Raw genomic sequence first — 21,148 nt, 5'->3', positions numbered from 1 at the left:
AAGCCTGAAGAGTGTTTCAGGGGTTTCTCAATGGAGAAAACGTTGAGAAAGGCTGAGCCATGCAAACCAAAATATATGGAAATACCTAAGATATCGTGGCAGCTCACTGTCACAGCAAAGATTTCTGAGATTTTAATGGACCCAAAAGGAATGCACTGAAGACAGGATAAGCTCAAGGAAGATCCATTTTCTCCCGGGGATCAGAAGGCAGAGCTGTCAGGTTTGACCTGGAAAGATTTCCCTTCTCAGCTTGTACCAGTGTAAGACTTACAACCAAAGACATGATTGAAGGCTGAATACCAAACAACTTCCCAGGAGATACATTATGCTAATCACCACGGCAATCAGTTATTTATCATTCTTACAGACGTGTATTTTCCATTTATGCTAACAGGGTGGCTGATTGGATTTCGTTCATTAAATGGGCAGAGTCAAAACCAGTCTCACAAACTGCTGTTCAAGTTAATTGGGGAGTACTTTAGGAGCTGAAAACTGAAAATTAAGGTTTTAAAATTATAAGCTACATCAATCAGGCCTTCTTCCGACATTGAGCCTCAGAATCAATCTATGTGGCGCGCTCAGCATAAAGCTCAAGTTAAAAAGCTGGCTTGCCACTTTCACCTTTGCCAGTGATGCAGAACTTTCATCAGCGGAACACTTTGACTAGGCGTGGACAATGGCTTCTTTGAGGAGCTAGTCCATATGGTCACAATCAGACCCAAGTAAACACGTGAAGCTGCCTTATACTGAATCAGGCTTCTTGTCCATTAAAATCAATATTGTCTACTCAGATTGGCAGCAGCTCTCCCGGATCTCAGGCAGACGTCTTTCCCATCAGCCATTGCCTGGTCCTTTTAGCTGGAGATTGTTGTTAGGTGCAAAGTCGTGTCCGACCCATTGCGACCCCATGGACAATGATCCTCCAGGCCTTCCTGTCCTCGGCCATTCCCCAGAGTCCATTTAAGTTTGCACCGACTGCTTCAGTGACTCCATCCAGCCACCTCATTCTCTGTCGTCCCCTTCTTCTTTTGCCCTCGATCGCTCCCAGCATTAGGCTCTTCTCCAGGGAGCCCTTCCTTCTCATGAGGTGGCCAAAGTATTTGGGTTTCATCTTCAGTAGCTGGAGATACTGGAGATTCAATCTGGGACCTTCTGAGTCACAGCCCTGAAGAGGCAAGCAGTGCTACTGGACTCTTCCTCTTTTCTACATCCCCTGTAATGAAGTCTATTTGTAATTGTGCAAATAGAATAAATTATATTGTGCGATTTGTTCTTCTGGTATATGAGATCCAGTTTTCTTCTTTTAAGGGTAAGAACAGAAGAAGAGCTGGGGGTTTCTGTCCCCTGCTTTTGACTACCTGAAGGAGTCTCAAAGCAGCTTGCAATCGCCTTCCCTTTCCTCTCCCCACAACAGACACCCTGTGAGGTGGGTGGGGCTGAGAGAACTGGGAATGGCTGCATGTGGAGGAGTGGGGAATCAAACCTGGCTCTCTAGATTAGAGGCTGTCTCTCTTAGCAACTGCACCAAGCCAGCTCTAAGGTTGCACTGAGTTTTACCAATGCCCCTCCCTCTCGCATATCCCCACTAGTCTATTCCTGAGGGTCCACACTCTCGTTCTCTGGCTCAGCAAGATAGACTGGCACATGAGGATCAGGACCTGGGAGAGCTCCCCCCTTCTGAAAATGTGCCAGTACTCAGCACTGAATGCCATTATCAATTTCAGGCATTTATTGATGAGTCAAATCCAGTAGCATGTTAAAGAGCCTACTCTGGAAATTACAACTGGTCCAAAATGCAGCTACCACAGTCCTCACTAGAACACCATGGAGGGCACATATATGCCCAGTGCTTAGGCAGAGGCTCCCAGTGGAATACTGGACTATGTTCAAGGTGCTGGTTTTGGCCAGGTGTACCCGAGGGACCACCTCTCCGAATATGTCTCCTGAAGAGTGATGGGAAAACCTTGCTAACTCAGCAGAAAGCTTAAGACACACCAGCCTCTATAAGTAAAATATTAAGTGTTTTGCAGGAAAACACTGCTATTGGAAAGCTTGCCAATTTAGCTTGATGTCCAGACTGGCTGAATCACAAACCTAATCCCATTCTGGTAAGAGATAAGTAAAGACCAGTACCCAGTTTTGACCATGTAGGACAGAGAGGCTGGAAGGTCAAATGCTAAGAACCATGCACAATGGGAATAACGAGACTAATGAACAGTATTACACACACACCCCTAAATGAATCATAGAATCATAGAACTATAGAGTTGGAAGGGGTCATACAGGCCATCTAGTTTAACCCCCTGCTCAATGCAGGATCAGCCCTAAGCATCCTAAAGCATCCAAGAAAAGTGTGTATCCAACCTTTGCTTGAAGACTGCCATTGAATATGATCATGGTGTACATGTAATGTATTGACGTTGTATGAAGTAGGCGGGTGGGAAAGTTTAGTTGTAACTCTGTTCCACTGGGAGGAGAGCAAACATGACTGCGTAGGGATTGCGTATTGCGAATAGTCAGTTGTTCCCCTGATAGACTCCTTTTATTTGCAAATAAAACTTGTTGGTCTCGACTGTCTTATTGAAGAGTGACGTGGTGACTGTCTGCAGCCATCTTGGCAAACTGTATTTTCTTTGGTGAACTGTCTGAAGTTCGATCGGAATCATCAACAAACAACTCCCTTCTCCTGAAACGATCTATCTAAAGAACATCAGAGGATGTTTTCTCCGTTCTCTTTCTTATTCGGAAAACACAGACGTGATGCTCAGGGGCGCACGTCTAACGCACCAAGGATAAATCCTTATCTCAGGGGGCATCCAGTACAATATAGACCCCCTTCCCAGGACAGCTTTTCAATATATGGATGGATTTAGAAGCATGCTTACCAAAGATAATGGGTTGGGTTGGCACTCCGCCGACGAACTTGCAGTGCTTGAGAAAAAGGACACAGGCAAAGAACTATTGGATCCCGCCATCTCGGAAAGCTTGCTTTGTGTCACAGATAAGATGCCGTATCATTAGACACCAGAAAGAACTTGCTCAGCCAGGCATGAGGTCAATGGAATGAAATGCCGCCTGCTAAATCTTTGACACAGATTCGCTTCACAGAGCTCTCAGTATCTCCCTCCCCCCTTAAAACTAACATTCTGATGGGTTATTCTCCTGGAAAGAAATTGATGCAATTTCCTATCATAAACAACATCGGGAATTTAAAATGCGTGGAATACTGTCACTCCCAGTTGACGACTGCCTCCTGCCTGCCTTTGCCATTTATCTGGATAAGTGTCCTTCAGGCAGGGTTCTGTTCTATGATTTCCTATTCAGATTATTAAAAATATAATGGCGACGATGACTAAGAAGAGCTGCTCTCGGTTGGGCAAGTGGCAGCAGATAAAGGAGGTTGCGATGGGGTATAGTTGGAGAACTCTATCAACGTTAGGATATATCATGCCAGACGAGTGTGGAGGGGGTTCTCATTTCTCACTGCTGCTTATTTGATCAGTGGGTAGAAATGGAAACCAAAAGGGGGAGAGTGATTGTCCTGGGAAGAAAAGAAAGAAAAGAAAAGAAGGCCTTGTCTACTTACAGGAACCATAGAGTTCCTGGCAATTCCTAGAGCTACCCAGGTGACTGAGGAAGATGAAAGGTTTTTATACCTCACTCTTCTTTGCTGTTTGAAGGAGTCTTAAAGCAGTTAACAATCACCTTCCCTTCCTCTCCCCACAATAGAAGAAGAAGAAGAAGAAGAAGAAGAAGAAGAAGAAGAAGAAGAAGAAGAAGAAGAAGAAGAAGAAGAGTTGGTTCTTATATGCCGCTTTTCCCTACCCGAAGGAGGCTCAAAGCAGGTTACATTTGCCTTCCCATTCCTCTCCCCACAACAGACACCCTGTGGGGTGGGTGAGGCTGAGAGAGCCCTGATATCACTGCCCGGTCAGAACAGTTTTATCAGTGCTGTGGCGAGTCCAAGGTCACCCAGCTGGCTGCATGTGGGGGTGCACAGAATCGAACCTGGCATGCCAGATTAGAAGTCCGCACTCCTAACCACTACACCAAACTAGGTCTCGCCAATAGACGCCCTGTGAGGTAGGAGAGGCTGAGAGAACTCTGACAAAACTGCTCCCTGAGAACAGCTTTGACAGGACTACGACTAGCTCATGGTCCCTCAGCTGGCTTCATGTGGAAGAGCGGGGAATCAAACCCAGCTCTCCAGATTAGAGGCCACTGCTCTTAACCACTACACCAAGTTGCACGCCCTTACAACTCTCCCTCTGGTTGCCCGGCACTGTATCATGTTTTGAATCTAAAAAGCTGGTCTTTTAGATGCTACTTGTTGTCAGAGCTTGAATATGCAAAGCACCAAGTGGCTTAAAAGAGTAAAATACTTCATTTAGAAGAGAAACAAGCTTTGTATAGAAAGAGGAGAGAGAAACCCATCTAATGGTCTGACTGTTGCTCTGCGTTCATTCAGTCTGCTCAGGAGACAAGCAGGAAGGAAGTGTTCGGAGGAGCAGGAAGTTCCCAACTTAGCCAATCAGGATGCTGATTATTTGGAAAACGTCAGGAAGTTCCTCTTCTAACTATGCTAAATACACATCTCCTCCAATGCTCCCTTTAGCATATTCTTCATATCCTTTTGAATCAAGCACACTACAGATTCTGTGTATTGCAAAACTACCGGACTTAAGTTGAGTCTCTCCTTTTTTGACAACACAGAGCCATTGTGGTGTAGTGGTTAGGAGTGGCAGCTTCTAATCTGGCGAACTAGGTCTGATTTCCTGATCCTCCACATGCAGCCAGTTGGGCTCATCACAGCACTGTTCTGACCGAGCAGTGATATCAGGGTGCTCTCAGCCTTATCTACCTCACAGGGTGCCTGTTGTGGGGAGGGGAAAGGGAAGGCAATTGGAAACCACTCCTCTGGGTAGAGAAAAGCAGCATATAAAACCAACTCTTCGTCTTCTTCAGTAATATCAGGGCTCTCTCAGCCTCACCTTCCTCACAGGGTGTCTGTTGTGGGGAGAGGAAAGGAAAGGTGACTGTAAGGTGCTTTGAGACTCCTCTGGGTAGTAAAAAGCAGCATATAAGAACCAACTCTTCTTCTTCTTTGCTGCTGCTGCCTGCACTTTCCTAACTTCTTGTAAGCAAACCTTTTCTTCCAACTGCAGTTCGGAAGGATGTTCTGAAGCTAGACTGTGGTTGTTCCCATTTCTTCATTTTTGGCACTGCGGGTCCCATCTTCATCCTGAAGCTTGTGACGAATGTTTCAGGAGTTTTCTTTGTTTTCTGAAGAGTTATTCCTTCCACAAACAGTACCTTCACTTCCATGCCAAATAGCTAGGGATAGGGGTCAACTACAATAACCTTGGCAAGGAACTTCCAGTTCACATGATTTTAGGCACTTCCACTGAAAAGGGACCGTCTCTATATTAGAAAGTCTATCGCCACACAGCCGGCTCTGCCCTATCCAAGTTTGCTTTCCTTCTCACAGCTCTTTTCCTGCCTAGCTCAGTTAAGTAATTAAGAAAGGGATTGTCTTTCGTCTTCACAAGCATGGTGTTGATGGTCATAAAAGGACAAGAGTGGGCTGCAGATTGATAGAAGTTCTGACGGGCTTATGGATTTTCAATATATGCCGTTATCTGCATCAGCAAAAAAAACAGGTCATTACCGCCTTCTGTGACATTCATAGCTAATTTAGTGGAAGGCTTCTTATAATATGCTATTTAAGCTGCCGCGGTTTTGTAATTGAAATCTCCGTCAAAGCGCCGACAGTAACAATCTATTTTTATTTTCCCAGATTGGTTTTTATTTTGCTTATTGTGCTATTGCAAAGCCATGCACCCTTATCAATATGGACGCAATTAAACTACAGCGGTTGCTTCTAAAAGTTCCCACCTAAGTCAAATTAATAAAAGGTAATAATAAGGTTTTCATAAAACACTTGACATCGGCTGTAGATTTTTTTTTTTAAGAATGAAAGAATTAAAAGTTGAAACCTTTCATGTCAGAAGCAAGGCACAAGTCTGCTACAGGGGAGGGGACCCCGTGGGGTGTTATCTGTTGGAATATGCAAGACCTGCAGTGTGCATAATTGAGCAGAATATAAATGGTGTCCTGCAGGGGGCATCAGCGGAGCTGTATTTTTAGCATAGATAAGCTAGGAACTTCCCGATGTTTTTCAAATTATCTCATCCAGTGACCTGATTGGCTCAACAGGTTCTTCCTGCTTTTCCTTTCTACTTGCCTCCTGAACAGCTGTTGATCACGGGAATGATAGCTAGTTAGGTCTTTATATCTCTCTTTCTATACATAGTTGTTTCTCTTCATAAATATATATTTTTTATTCTTTAAGCAGCCTGGTGTTCGGCCTCTCTGCATATCCAAACTCTGCTGACATTAACTTCCATCCCCCAAAGTTTGAAAGCAACCAGTACCTGGAGCTGTATGGAGAGTATCCTTTGGTCTGTCCATCTTACCCTGATGCAACAGGTAGAGTAGATCTTTGAGTGGTATTGTAGGCAAAAAATGCAGGATTGGAGGTCTAGATTCTGGGCTGTGCAATTTATATTTGAGCTTGAAAATTTAGCTGATCCTTTGCCTGGATAAGGATATCGGAATGAGGAACTAGATGGTTTACCTGTCAGCTTCAAGTACCTGATGCCATAATGCACGATGTTTATTCAGTCCAAATAATGTAAGTGGGAAATGTTGCAGAGACATCTTAGTGACCGAATTTATCTGGTTCTGGTGGCATAATCAAACTCAAGGCTCACACTATATATTTTAGGAAATAATTTCTGTTCTAGATACAAGGCCAATTAGATCGATAGTTATTACGGATTCTGAGTATGGATAAGCTGATATGGGGAAAGAGTTTAAATGTTTGAAGTTCTCCAAAAGAGGCCTGGTCTAGATAGCCCAAGCAAACCCAATCCAATCAAATCTCAGAAATTTAGCAGAGCTGACCCTTGTTAGTAGCTGGATGGGAGATGTCGTGTACGTGGTCTAACTCAGGGGTAGTCAACCTGTGGTCCTCCAGATGTCAATGGACTACAATTCCCATGAGCCCCTGCCAGCATTTGTAGTCCATGAACCACAGGTTGACTACCCCTGGTCTAACTGAGCCAGTGATCTTGGAGCCAGGGTCTGTGACTAAGGCTCTGAACAGTGATTCGCCAGGACCCAGAGACTACGCACCCATTGGACATTGTTATGGGCCAATAAAAGGCATCCATTCAGGGCCAATCACAGGTCTTGGCAGGATGCCTTAAACTGTATATAAGTTCCAGCTGGCTATTGTTCTGTGTTCAGTGTTTGCTTGTCATTGATTAAGAAGAGCTGTTTGTTGGAGATCATGTCTTACCGAACCCACGATTTAATAGGAGACCTCCAAGGATTTGGTGGACTTGAAATCCAAACGAATCACAAAAACACATTCATTTCTAGCATTATTGACAGGTCAGCATTAATCTCAGCCCTGTATGCCCTACGAAATTCTGGGAAGTCCTCCCCGCTGATTTTTAAAACGGGTTTCCCTACTAGTATATATAGGAATTAAACAATAGATTCTGAGAAAAATTAAAAGAATTGTCTAAGAACCAGAACATTCCTAACAGATAGATTGGCTGCTTCCATACTTGCAGGAGTTGTGCGTTTGCATAGAAGGGAATTTGGGACTCTTGGATTATGGTCGCCAGACTCCAGGTGGGCCATTAACACACCTAAACACATTAGGTGTGGTCATCATGAAGGCTTGGTCTACCCCCAAATCTCTAGGAATTTCCTAACCCAGGCTTGGCAACTCTGATCTGGATCTGGGCTTCACTGCTTTTTCTCTCTCAAGAAGCTGACCCTACAAAGGCCATTCTCAATTTACTGCTGATCTGGGAGTGAAAAAGTAAGCCTGCCATTGAGCATAGGCCAGGACAAAAGATAAAAGTCAATAAAAAGAGAATAATTTATTAAAAAGATCTAATGTTACAAGAACAGTACACAGGAACCAGTATTTGACTGTGTCTTTCACATAGTATATACCATTATATATAGTAAATATATACAAGTTGTATACAAGATATCTAACATTTTGAGATGGGCCTTTCTTTTGGTTTCCAAACAGTTTTACTTTTTTTTTTTTTACCTCTGTCTCTTCGATCGCTTTTAAAATGATCATCATGACATTGTACAAAAATACAGTCTTTCTAATTAAGTTGGACTCCTCTGTTACAATCCCATCTAAAGAAAATGAAAATAACTCTCTGGGGCAAAGAAAGAAAGGGGAAAACGAAAGCTCCGCAAAATAGCTCCCCTTCCCCCTGCAACCCGACAAAAAGGACTGCGAGAAGGCAGTGTTGCCATCTACAAAGAAACAAATATGTAATACAGAGCTACTTAAACATTTAAAACATGTTTAACAATAGGGTTAACGATGCAAAACACAACCTTCTGCACAGGCTGGATAGTCAATGGTACCCCGTCACCTCCCAGCAGTGCAACTATTGAATAGGCCTCTGGGTTCGGTAGAATGATCTGAAGTGTGGCCCAGCCTTTTTCAACCTTTTGACCTTGGAGGAACTCCTGAAATATTTTTCAGGCTTTGAGGAACCCTGGAAGAGATGACATGCCCCTTCAGAGAAACGGGCATAGAAGTAAGATGCGGGAGCCAGACAATCGATGGACCATTTACCATTTCCGCTGTGGAGAAAGAGGCTAGGCCTGTAGAGCAACAGGGAAAGTGGGCTCCAGTGATGTCTAGTGATGTCAGTGGCTATCTGGAACCCTGGTTCTGGAGCTCATTCAGATGATCTAGGAGGTTCCCCAGCAGTGAGGCATCAGATTTGGACAGTGTCTGATGGACCTTGTGTACATAAGCACCATCAAGTTGCAGATGACTTATGGCCACCCCAACAAGGAGCTTTCAAGGTAAGAGAGGAGTACTAATGGTTTGCTGTTGCCTTCCACTTCAGGGTCTTCCTTGGTCTCCTTTCCAATTGCTGGTCCTGTGTAGCTTTCAAGAGCAAATGAAAGTAAACTATACTATGCTGCCTTCCCTCAACTAATGAACATCACTAGTAAAAGGTATCAAAGAGGACAATAAGCCATGAGCTGGGAGACTGGGAGAGTCAGGCCACCCAGTCCACCTCCTGCTCAATGCAGGATCAGCCTAAAGTATCCATAGGGTACTCAAAATTTAATCATTCTTTAATGAATGATTGTTGAATGATCAAAACTCCATTGAAACCCATGCTGATAGCACCGAGGACGGAAAGCTAAGGGATGAACAGCTGTCTTCCTTCTGACAAGATCTATAACTTGATGGGAGAGAAGGTCTCACTAGGGAAGACCCACAGGTGCTCTTAGCTGGTGGCATCCATGCAAAAAACATAGACATTCTGTTATCTTTAAAGAAAATACTCATCCACGAATTAATTTTATAACATTAAGAAGTGTCTATAATTTTGTCCATGGATTCCATTGCCTATGTAAAGTAAAATGTGACTTCCTTAATTTATTCCTTCATTGGTACCTTGATGGCTATTTGTATTTGGCTCAAACTCTTGAAGGCTGGAGTGGGTTAACTTTTTATTGAGCAATGGGGCAGAATCCTGGGTTGGAATCCTGCGGAAATTCCTACTGGTGGAAGGAATTTCCATCAACTCTTAAGACCTCCCACATCAGCAAAAATACCTGCCTCATGCTGCTTTTATGGAACAGAGGACCACCCAGGTACAGCACAGTATGTGTGTGTGTGGGAGGGAGGGGTCAGAGGTCTTCAGCAGGTAGAGGGAGTCTGTGGAAATCACCACCCCATTCCACCAGCGGAAATTTCCACAGGGGTTAAGCTACCACCTCCACATTTCCTTGCATATATCCAGAACTAGAGAACGAAAACTGAAAATCCAAGAACGGGCCTAAGAATTTCCCTGAGACGGGTCAAGCCTATGGTCCTACTTGGAGCAGAGAAGCAAAGAAGAAAAGGTCCAGCTCTGCAAAGAGATAAAGTAACAATGATCAAGAAGATATTGTGTTTGATCCGGTTAGCTTTCCCTCTGGTGAAAAAGGGAGTCAGTGCTCCCTTGTGTCCACCCAAGAAGGCTATCCTTGGGAGGAGGATATCAGCATGGACACAAGTCATATGGGCTAGGTCTTCAGTAAGGAAGAGAATGGGCTGACTAATTAGATCTGACTAATTAAAGATGGGGCTGATGCTGAAGATCCGGGGTAGTCAACCTGTGTCCTCCAGATGTTCATGGACTACAATTCCCATGAGCCCCCGCCAGCAAACGCTGGCGGGGGCTCATGGGAATTGTAGTCCATGAACATCTGGAGGACCACAGGTTGACTACCCTGCTGTAGACGGATTTTGAAGGTAAATCCTGGATCTGAGAAGCCTGGAGGCTGCCAATTAGGAACAGCATTCAACAACCTCTGTCCTTGTGTTCGTGGGGACACAGAATCCTTCTTATGGGAACCGTAAACGTTTCCCTGATAACAATCCAAGCAACACCGTTCTCTCCTGTACACGATATGTGCTTTGATGCCCATCTCCTGAATCACCAAGTACAGATGGGTACTTCGACGTACAAAAACCGGCTACAAAATAAAGGTCTGATGACCGACAGCTGTTTGAAGATAGCCACTTTCTCTTCCTGCATCCAGTTCCAACATCCAGTGAGCACTTATTGCAGGCTGTGATGAAGTGCGTGGTGACAGCAATCGGTTATATTCCAGCTATTAAAAATAAAAGCTCTGTCCCTCAGTTGCTGAAGTGGCCAGTGTTCTATTGAAAAATAAGAAGGCGGAGTTTTGTTCTCTGTCCAAAGCAGGGGTGGTCAAACTGTGGCCCTCCAGATGTCCATGGACTGCAGTTCACATGAGACCCTGCCAGTAGTCGATGGACATCTAGAGACTCGCATTTGCTGGCAGGGGCTCATGTGAATTGTAGTCCATGGACACCTTGAGGACCACAGGTTGACTACCCCTGGTCCAAAGGCTTCACATTTACCTCATTAGATACCCAGAGAAGCCAACAGAACAGAGAAACAACAGAAAATTGATGTGGTATTAGGAAGTTATAACAATATTTTTCTACAGTAATTTAGAAAAAGGGCGATCAGACATAGCTTTTGCCTTGCTGTGTCAATTTGTGAGGGGAAAAGAACCTAACCGTATGAAAGCGGGGGCAGGGGAAGAGAAAACCCACGAGAATCCAAGTATTTATCAAATGTTGTTCTCCAAATAAAACCCGTAACAAGCCAAATAGAACAGATGTACTGTACCAGACGTCACGGTTTAAAACTACTCATGATACAAGAGACTGGTGTCTGCTAATAGAAACAGATTAGAAAAGTAAACTAAATTTGACCGAAATTTAATTCGCTTACAAAAGTTCATTTCATACAATCTGCATATTTTCGGCTGGGCAATAAACGTCTCCTCCCCCAAAGAGGACATTCAGAAAAAAATGGAGGAGAAGAAACCTGATGAAGTGTTTTAGCATTTATTCTTCCCCCTTCCTCAACACTCCTGCGGCACTGGGTCCGTTTCCGTACGCTTCCGACTGGTCACTCTTTGCCACTGGTTTCCTCTGGGGACACAGAGCTCTCTCCATCCGCATTAGTGGGGTGAAGCAATCAAACAGATGAAAGAAAAAGGTCCACAGTTTTCACCATGAGGTCGATGGGACCATCAGTACTAATAGAAACGTTACAGTCGACGAGGATGTGGAGAAAGCTCGTAGGCTTGATTGAGAACTTGTGACTTTTCCACCTGAGATAAACAAACAAAGGTGAACAGAAAAGGAACAAGGAGTTGACCCCACCATCCACTGCAAGAGCCCAGAGGTCCTCTATCTTGGTTAACAAGGTAATTATTGCCATTTTAAGAATAGGTAGGGGGGGGGGGTTCCACCACAAAATGGTTACCATTAGAAGGACAGACCCAGCCATGGGGAGCAGAGGTCAATCACAAAAATAATGGGAGGTTCCAATCGATGCATCTTTCCATGATACATTTAGTTGTTTCTGAATGAGTATTCCCTGCAGACAAAAGGTGATGCCTCTTTTATGGACACATGAATCAGACCATTGGTCCATTAAATTCGCTTTCAAAAGCATTTCATATTGTTTAATGTTTAATTAGGATGAATTTGAGCAATTGTTAATGTTTTATTATACACTGTATTTATAACTGGATGTTTTTAAATTCTAATGATACCTGCCCTGAACCGACTAGGGAAGGGTCAGTTTAAAAAATAAGAATTATGATATAGACAGTATATAAGAATAAAGATTTATTTATTTATTGTTTACTCAGACTGGCGGCAGCTCTCCAATGTCTCAAGCTGAGGTCAAACGCTGGCAGGGGCTCATGGGAATTGTAGTCCATGGACATCTGGAGGACCACAGGTTGACTACCCCTGATATAAACTAAAACTGGTTCTCTAACTTGGGGAGGGAATACTTTTTTGAAATGGCCCTCAGTGGGTATCATGGTGACTATGGGAATTGGTTGAGAATCTATGCTAAAATAATGATTCTTAGGGATCACTAATGTGTCCTGAAAAAGCAAGCTGCCATATTGGGTATACATCAGAGAAGGGGCATCCTGGATACCTGTCTCCCTCTTCCAATATATGGATGGGGCATTATACCAAATGGGGGGGGGAATAAAGATACAACAGAAGCAACCCATGCTACAATGACAGGTATGGTGAAATCATAGAATCATAGAGTTGGAAGGGGCCATACAGGCCATCTAGTCCAACCCCCTGCTCAACGCAGGATCAGCCCAAAGCATCCTAAAGCATCCAAGAAAAGTGTGTATCCAACCTTTGCTTGAAGACTGCCAGTGAAGACTGGCAGAATCCAGAATCTCAGAATCCCTATTATTACTGTTTTAATGCAAATATCTATTAACTGTATTAAAAACCTGTTGCTACCTGCCCTGGGCCATCTAGGGAATAGCAGGTTATAGAAATAAAGTTGATGGATGGATTGATTGAAAAGGAATGGATATAGAGGAGAAAGGGGCCATGAAAATGTTGCCCAGGGTCCATGTAAATGTGGAAATGACCCTGTTCAAGGCATGTGATAACATGTCATACTGGGATCACCAATAAAGATTCATATATAATTCAATGTTATTTCCATGTCGCACCTAGCCTGTGGTTATAATGACAGCAATTTTAAAAAAATGAGATTTATATATCACCTCTCTTCACAAGTGGGCTTGGGGCAGTTTACAGAAGAGTTAAAACTTCATAATCAAAATGTAAAGGATCCTACAATTAAAACTCTCAACCCAAACTCTTTCCCACCCCGCCCCTCCCCAACCGTCTTCCATCTGGCTTTCCAATTGCTATTGGCTGGGAACATATGCCCAGCCAGGAAAAAAGGGAAGGACCTGGAGAGGAGAGGTGGGACATACCATATGAGTGTGGTGCTACTTTGATTGGCCTTACCTGAAAAGGACGGTACCCTGATCTGGGAACTCGTTCCATCTCCTCCTTCGCTGACTGCACGGACTTCTATGATGTAGACTCCTACATCAGGGAGAAGCACCACTGCAGAGGTTTTCTGCGTTTCGATGACTTCACTGTTGCTGTGACCTTCTTGTCTATAGAGTACCTGTGGATGACATGCACAGCCATAGAACGTTTAATTCCGTGTAAATTCACTTCCATACTTGAGATATCGACAATTAAGGCCAGGGATAAAGAATGCAGGGTTTGGCTAGGACCAATCAGAGCAGGGCTGTGGCCATATCAGCTTCGCCTCTGGACTTAACAAGTCTGTTGTTCATTGTTGAAGAACCTTGCAGTGCTCATGTTGATGGTTGCAAGGGATCGTCTGCCTACCTGCCTCTGGCCCCACTCCCTAAGGCTGTGTTGCTTGCCTCAGGCCTGGCCCTTTCAGCTCTTTCAGCCAAGTGCAGGGGTAGTCAAACTGCGGCCCTCCAGATGTCCATGGACTACAATTCCCATGAGCCCCTGCCAGCATACACTGGCAGGGGCTCATGGAAATTGTAGTCCATGGACATCTGGAGGGCCGCAGTTTGACTACCCCTTGCCAAGTGTTTTTAGAAAGTGATCAGGGCCATATGAAACTTTTGGCCACCAGTTTTTTTTTTTTTGGTGGCATTGGAGATCTGATTGGAAATGTTCTCTGCATGACTGAAGAGAAGCTGTATGTGAGCAAGGAAATGGGAATTGTAGTCCATGGACATCTGGAGGTCCACAGTTTGCCTACCACTGGCTTAGAGGCTCAGAAAGGTTGGGGGCCCTGCTATAAACCAGGGGTTCATATTGTGCCTGAGCCTAGCCAGACACAGAGAGAGAGAGACAGAGAGAACAATGCCTCATCTCCAACTATATGAACAAAAAAATGTCTGAAAATATGAATTCATTCATTCATTCATTCATTCATTCATTCATTCATTCATTCATTCATTCATTCATTCATTTATATACCGCCTCACTCAGATACCCATCTTGGGATGGTTTACATGGTATAAAACTCAATAAAATGATGATTCATCAATACAACAAGATTAAAAGTTGCATAAAATCACATTTAACATTGTTACAAGAAGCCTGAATTTCTGAGGTCAGTTATAGCCTATTAGAAAGAGAATGGAGGGGAAAAGGGCAGAGAGGGCAGGAGGAAGGCCTGGAATGTTATCTAGTGGCATATCTATGTGTCTTCCTGGCCTTAACCATAGGCTCAGCAGAAGAGCTCTGTCTTACAGGTCCTGTAGGACTCTGAGAGTTCCAACAGGGCCCTGATCCTGCTTGGGAGCTCGTTACGCCAGGTAGGAGCCATGGCTGAAAAAGCCCTGGCTCTGGTTGAGGCCAGCCATATTTCCTTGGGGTCAGGGATCCCCAGCTGGTTAGTATTGCTTGATTGATCCCCTGGGGAATGTATTCAGAGAGGTGGTCCCTCAGATACATGCACATATATATATGCAAGTATGTGTCTATATTAAGGTGACCAGATTGTCCCACTTTTGGAGGGACATCTGGGGGTACCTGGCAAATTGTACTTATGTTGAAATTAAAAAAATATATATTACAATACTATTTTTGCGTTCTATGAAACTTTTTGTTGCTCCATGTAGACCAAATTTTTAATCAAGAACCCCCCCCCCCCGGTCAATGGTGTCCCACTTTACCAATGTTAAAATCTGGTCACCTTAGTGTATATATTTGTTTGCTATGGCTGATTTTAAATGTCTCTTGTGGGTTACGACTGACCTAGTCCCTAAACTGCCTCAAATTTAAGAAGCCAGATGCTAGAGGCACAGATTGCCGAATATCCCCGACATAATAATAACAAATCTCAGTATTTGCACTTCTGCTTCATAAAGAAAATATTAATTTTAATGGCATTTATGATGCCTCATGCTTCTACATTTCCTTAAATCCTTCCGCAAATACTGTCAAATTGAAGCGTTAGTGGAGATTTCACTGCTGTCTGTGCCTATTAATAGTCAGATGGGCTGGTGCTAATGGCGTCAGGCAGCATATCTTATCCGGTTTACAATCCCCAGTTGACGATTGCTATTTCCAGAATCTACTAAGGGATAAGGGCATTTAATTCTCCTGCAGTCTATTTTCCGGAGAAGTCACTGCTTTTGTTTGAACTTCACGTTTAAAACAGTAATGAGAGCATTTTGCCATTGGGTGGGGGACAGGGCTGTCTTAACAGCGTTATAGCCCCCCGCGTAAAGCAGTGTACTAGGGCTCTACCTACACAAACCACGCACAGGCTTAAACATGCAAATTACGGATAAAATTAAACATATTTATTGGTACTGCCAACAAAATCAGTGTTTAAACATTAAACAAAACATGGTGTATGGCAAAGATTAATCAACACAAACATTTGGACTATATATATATCTTTCTCAGCTAGGGTTTTATGAAATCCTGGGCTTTCTTGATGGCCCTGAAGGGGTTTCCTGAGAAGTCCACCTGGCTTCAACTAGAGCCAGGGTCTTTTTGGCCTGTAAACAAATCCTGTTTTTGACAAAGAGCCCAGTACTGAAGATAGCACAACAAGAGCTATAACTCTTGCAGACTCTATACCTTTCCCCCCCTTGTTTCTAATGGCTGTTGGGTGATGGCAATATTAATGGATTTGGGTTTTCCTGTTTGACATGGTCCATCCTCAATGGAGGTCTGGATTTCTTCCTTTCTAAAATTTGAGAAGAGCTACAGGCCATTGTGCAATGGAATAGGAAGGGAATTTGCAGTCTCCTCTGCAGACAACAAATTATGTATTTATTTATTTATTTACTTACTTACTTAGCTATAATACCCTGCTTTCCTTCCCAATGGGGACAGACAACTTTGTTTTCTCCCCCTGTCATTTTATCCTTCCAAACAATAACCTTATGAGGTATGTGAGGCTGAGACAGCGCGGATGGGCCCATGTTCATTGCAGCTTCCCTGACTATGTGGGGACTCAAACCAGGGTGTCCCAGATCTTTGTCTGACTATCTGATCACTACTCTGGTAGCTTTTAGCAATCATTCTTGTGCAGCACAGTGGTGTATATAAAAGACAAGAGAAGTTAGAATCATAGAATCATAGAGTTCGAAGGGGCCATACAGGCCATCTAGTCCAACCCCCTGCTCAACGCAGGATCAGCCCAGAGCATCCTAAAGCATCCAAGAAAAGTGTGTATCCAACCTTTGCTTGAAGACTGCCAGTGAGGGGGAGCTCACCACCTCCTTAGGCAGCCTATTCCACTGCTGAAGTTGGCAGGGTAATCCAGGGCCTGTAAGATGGAGCTCTTCTGCCAGATCTATGCAGGAGGCAAGTGCAGGGAGAAGATCTGATGAGCCTCCCCTAAGTGGTCAGCTGGTATAGTCCCTTTGACGCCCCTTCCGGAAGCCGTACCACTGTGGGAGAGGGCTCGATTATGATTATGTTTACCGCCATGTTGTGTTGTGCTGGGGGAATGTTAATTTTAATGGGTTTTAATAGGGTTCTAATGTATGTGGGGGTTTTACTGTGTAACCCGCCATGAGCCAGTCGTGTCCGACCAATCGTGACCCCATAGACAACGATCCTCCAGGCCTTCCTGACCTCTACCATTTCTCAAAGTCCATTTAAGTTTTCAGTGCTTCAGTGACTCCATCCAGCCACCTCATTCTTGTTTACCCCTTCTTCTTTTGCCCTCCATCACTCCCAGCATTAGGCTCTTCTCCAGGGAGTCCTTCTTTCTCACGAGGTGGCCAAAGTACTTGCGTATCATCTTCAGGATCTGGCCTTCTAAGGAGCAGTCAGGGCTGATCTCCTCTAGGACTGACCGGCTTGTTCGCCTATAATTCCAGGTGCTGCCATACACACCTGTGAATTTGGTTTCTATGGCTTTACAACAATATAAGACAAATGAAATGAAGACAAATGATATAGCACAACGCTCCAGGGACAAAGAAGGCAAATATGACATACTGACCTTGTATCCCATGACATCTGATTCATTTGCTAGAGGCCTAACAGGTTCCCATCCCAGGGAGATGTGAGAGCCATCCTGAATCCACATGATATTGCTTGGCGCTTGACTTGGAGCTGAGGGCAGATAAAAGCAAACAAATTATACCGTATCTTGAAATTCATTCTGGGATTTTTTACCCAGCCCCGGTGAGCAGTTTAATTTGTTAACGTTAGGTGTATGTTTGATTGCCAACTCTGCCAGACACAATTCAGAAGCACAGTCTCTCACCCCAGGGCCACTTTCACATGGAGAATCTCCCCTGTCTCAGTTGTCCAAGCTTCCCCCCCTCCTGTTTCCACATGACATTATCCTACATTCATGCCCCATCTTTTTCTCTAAAAGACACACTTTTTTAAAACCAGAAAAAGATCTTTCCTGCCCACAACACTGTCAGACTGATTTATTTAAATGCATCAAAAGGGGAAGGGATGCTTTTAATTTCAGTTTTGTTTTCCCCTCCTCTACAGTGTGATGTCAACTTAGAATTAAGGCGGTTTCCCAGTGGAGCAGGCTTCCGCAGGAGGTGGTGGGTTCTCCATCTTTGGGAATTTTTAAACAGAGGCTGGATAGCCATCTGACGGAGAGGCTGATTCTGTGAAGATTCAAGGGGGTGGCAGGTTACAGTGGATGAACGATAGGATTGTGAGTGTCCTGTATAGTGCAGGGGGTTGGACTAGATGACCCAGGAGGTACCAACACTATGATTCTATGATTCTAGCTTTTTGATTTTGGGTAGAGAGCAATGTCGCAGGCCTCTTGCTGAACTACAAATTAGAAAGCTATGAGCGTTTGTATGTCTTTCAATGATCCTCATACATGTTTAGGGTTGGGAAGGAAAGATATGAGAGAAGCAACAGATAAAACTTGAGTGGGCCAGAGGCTTGTGACTGACTGCTATTTAGGGTTTCTAGCTCTGGACTGGTTGGGGGTGCAGCTGGGAGTGGGCGGGATTTGGGGAAGGGAGGGACTTCAGTGGAGTACAATTCTTCAGGAGAATGATCTCTATCACCTGGAGATAAGGTATAGTTCCAGGGGACTCCCAGGTCTCACCTGGAGGCTGACATCCCTACCATTATGAAGGAAAACATCCACATTTGCCTTGGTGCTTGAATTAATTATCCAGCCTGAATGCCAAGAGATTATTTGACAAAGAGGGAAGGGGGATGGGAGAGGGAATTAGCCACTGTCTTGCTCAATGTCACAAGAGAGGAATTCTCTGGAGTGGGGAGCTCATCCCAGCCTAGAATGCAAAGAGAAAGAGAGAGAGAGGAATTTGTTTCCCTCTGGCTGAAACGGGGAACGAATTCATCAGGGTGGGGGAATGCATAAGCCCTGTTGTTTTGTCCAGTGCAGCGAGGAACTAATCCAATCATGGATCAGGAAGAGGATAGGGAGGAATTAATTAATTAATGTAGGGAGGAATTAATTAATTATTGGGAGGCAATTGTTGATAATGTGGCATTGCATTATTCCTTAGCCGGACTATTCAAACATGGAATTTAAACAACCCAAAGCAAAACAAATTATGTTCAGCGTTTAGTTATTCCTAAGCAGTGGTACTCATATCCCTCCCCCCCCCCCCAAGAAAAGATAAGGTGGGTGAAATATCATGACGCTGATATAAGGGAGGGAGCAATCCAGTGGGCATCGGGTATGAAAGAGGAAACAAGGCGAACTGTAGTGGAAAAGTGCATTATCCTGCTGACTCTGGATTCTCCATTACAAGTGCAAATTGACAAGCACATCAGCAAAAATTCAATATGGATATGTGCAGAGTTCTACATCTGGGTCACGGAAATGAGAAGCATGCATACTGGGTGGGAGATACACTTCTGGATGTGAGTGAATGAGATCTTGGGGTACTTGTGGACTTTAAGCTAAATATGAATAGATAGTGTGATGCAGAAGTAAAAAAGGTGAATGGAGTACTGAGCTGTAGCAACAGAGGGATCACATCAGAATCACAAGGAGGCATAGGTGCTGTATATCGCAGGTGCTGTATACTGCAGAGGTCAGATTGCACCTGGAGTGCTGTGTACAGTTCTAGAGGCCTCAAGAGAGAGCCAGTTTGGTGCAGTGGTTAGGAGTGCGGACTTCTAATCTGGCATGCCGGGTTCGATTCTGTGCTCCCCCACATGCAACCAGCTGGGTGACCTTGGGCTCGCCACGGCACTGATAAAACTGTTCTGACTGGGCAGTGATATCAGGGCTCTCTCAGCCTGACCCACCCCACAGGGTGTCTGTTGTGGGGAGAGGAATGGGAAGGCGACGGTAAGCTGCTTTGAGCCTCCTTCGGGTAGGGAAAAGCGGCATATAAGAACCAACTCTTCTTATTCTTCTTCTTCAATTCAGATGGGATCCAGACAAAATTGAGAGGGTGCAGAGGAAAGTGACATGGATGATCCAGGGCCTGGGGACCAAGCCCTCTGAGGAAAGACTGATGGACTTGGAAATGTTCTGCCTGGAGAAGAGGAGGTGGAGAGGGGACGTGATTGCTAAGTACTTGAAAGGCTGCCGTTTAGAGGAGGGAAGGGAGTGATTTGTATTGGCAGCAGATGACAGGACCTGCAATAATGGGGCTCAACTATGTGCAGAATGACATTGATTAGAATGCGTAGAATGACATCTTGTTTTATTGTCCTTCATTGTTAGGTGTATTTTACTGGGGGTAAGATTTGGGGATTTTATTGGTGTAAGATATTTATGTTATGTTTTTATATATATGTTGTAAACCGCTGCGAGCCCGTTTGCTGGGAGCGGCGGTCTAGAAATCAAATAATAAACAAACAAACACACAAATATCAAGAATGATTTTTTCCATAGTAAGAGTAGTTCAGCAATGGAATCAGCCGCCCAAGGAAGTGGTGAGCTCCCACTTGTCGGTCCTTTCCAACTCTATGATTCTATGATTCTAACATGAATGCCCCTCCATGACCGTTTATGCACTGGGAACTTCACTGCCCCAGCTCCCATGCAGGAGAAAAAACTGGGGGCAGATGAGGAGCACAGGACCAAATGGTCCCCCGTGTGGGTGCAGGAAGAGGTGGGGCTACCTGCCATGACTAAAACTCCAGCCTGCAGCCTGGCGTGAAACCTCCAGTGCATAAACGGTCCATGTGGAACCAGCCTTAAGAGAGGCATTTAATATTAACTCATTCCCTACCCTCTTTTGGTGTCAAAAATACTTTGCCTTGTTTCCCAGAAGGCTAGCCCACTGGCTCCCGTGAACATCAAATTATTTCCCGTCACCTTTCTCAAATACAAAGCACATCTTCTGAACTAAAATCCAAAACTGAAACAGCAGTTGCTTTTCTTTTCTTTGAATATAGAAGAAAATGCCGGAACTGAAGGCCCTTGCAGGACCACCTGGGATTAGAGAAGTAGAGAACTTACGTGATTTCTTGGTGGCTGCACGGACCGTGTTGCTTGGTGGCCCATAACCTGCTGCATTGAATGCCCTGGCTCTCATGTGATATAAGGTGTTCCCTTCAAGCCCTGCCAGAATGATGGATGACTCATTTCCTTCTGTGCGGACTTTTTCGGCTGCTTCCTCTTGTTCCATATCTTTCCAATAACCAACCTGCCAATGAAAAACCGCATGAGCCATTGACTATCTATGAGGCTCCTTTTTCAGAAGAACAATGACT

At 44.3% G+C, this 21,148-nt stretch overlaps 1 protein-coding gene across 3 annotated transcripts in view; it reads right to left on the bottom strand.

Moving 5' to 3' along the window:
- Positions 1-7,935: 7,935 nt before the first annotated feature.
- Positions 7,936-21,148, bottom strand: part of CNTN5 (contactin 5) — a 744,496-nt gene continuing 731,283 nt past the window's right edge. For all 3 annotated transcript variants that reach the window (XM_077341497.1, XM_077341498.1, XM_077341499.1), the window contains exons 22-25: positions 20,895-21,081; positions 17,463-17,575; positions 13,460-13,625; positions 7,936-11,766 (exon numbers count right to left, since the gene is read on the bottom strand). In XM_077341497.1, the coding sequence (XP_077197612.1) occupies positions 11,663-11,766; positions 13,460-13,625; positions 17,463-17,575; positions 20,895-21,081 (570 nt within the window). In that variant the 3' untranslated portion in view covers positions 7,936-11,662. The remainder of the gene's footprint in view (positions 11,767-13,459; positions 13,626-17,462; positions 17,576-20,894; positions 21,082-21,148) is intronic.

This window comes from Paroedura picta, chromosome 6 (assembly GCF_049243985.1).
Source record: "Paroedura picta isolate Pp20150507F chromosome 6, Ppicta_v3.0, whole genome shotgun sequence".
Lineage (NCBI taxonomy): Eukaryota > Metazoa > Chordata > Lepidosauria > Squamata > Gekkonidae > Paroedura > Paroedura picta.
The sequence above is the reverse complement of the archived record's forward strand: the minus strand, read 5'-3'. Positions and strand labels throughout refer to the sequence as shown.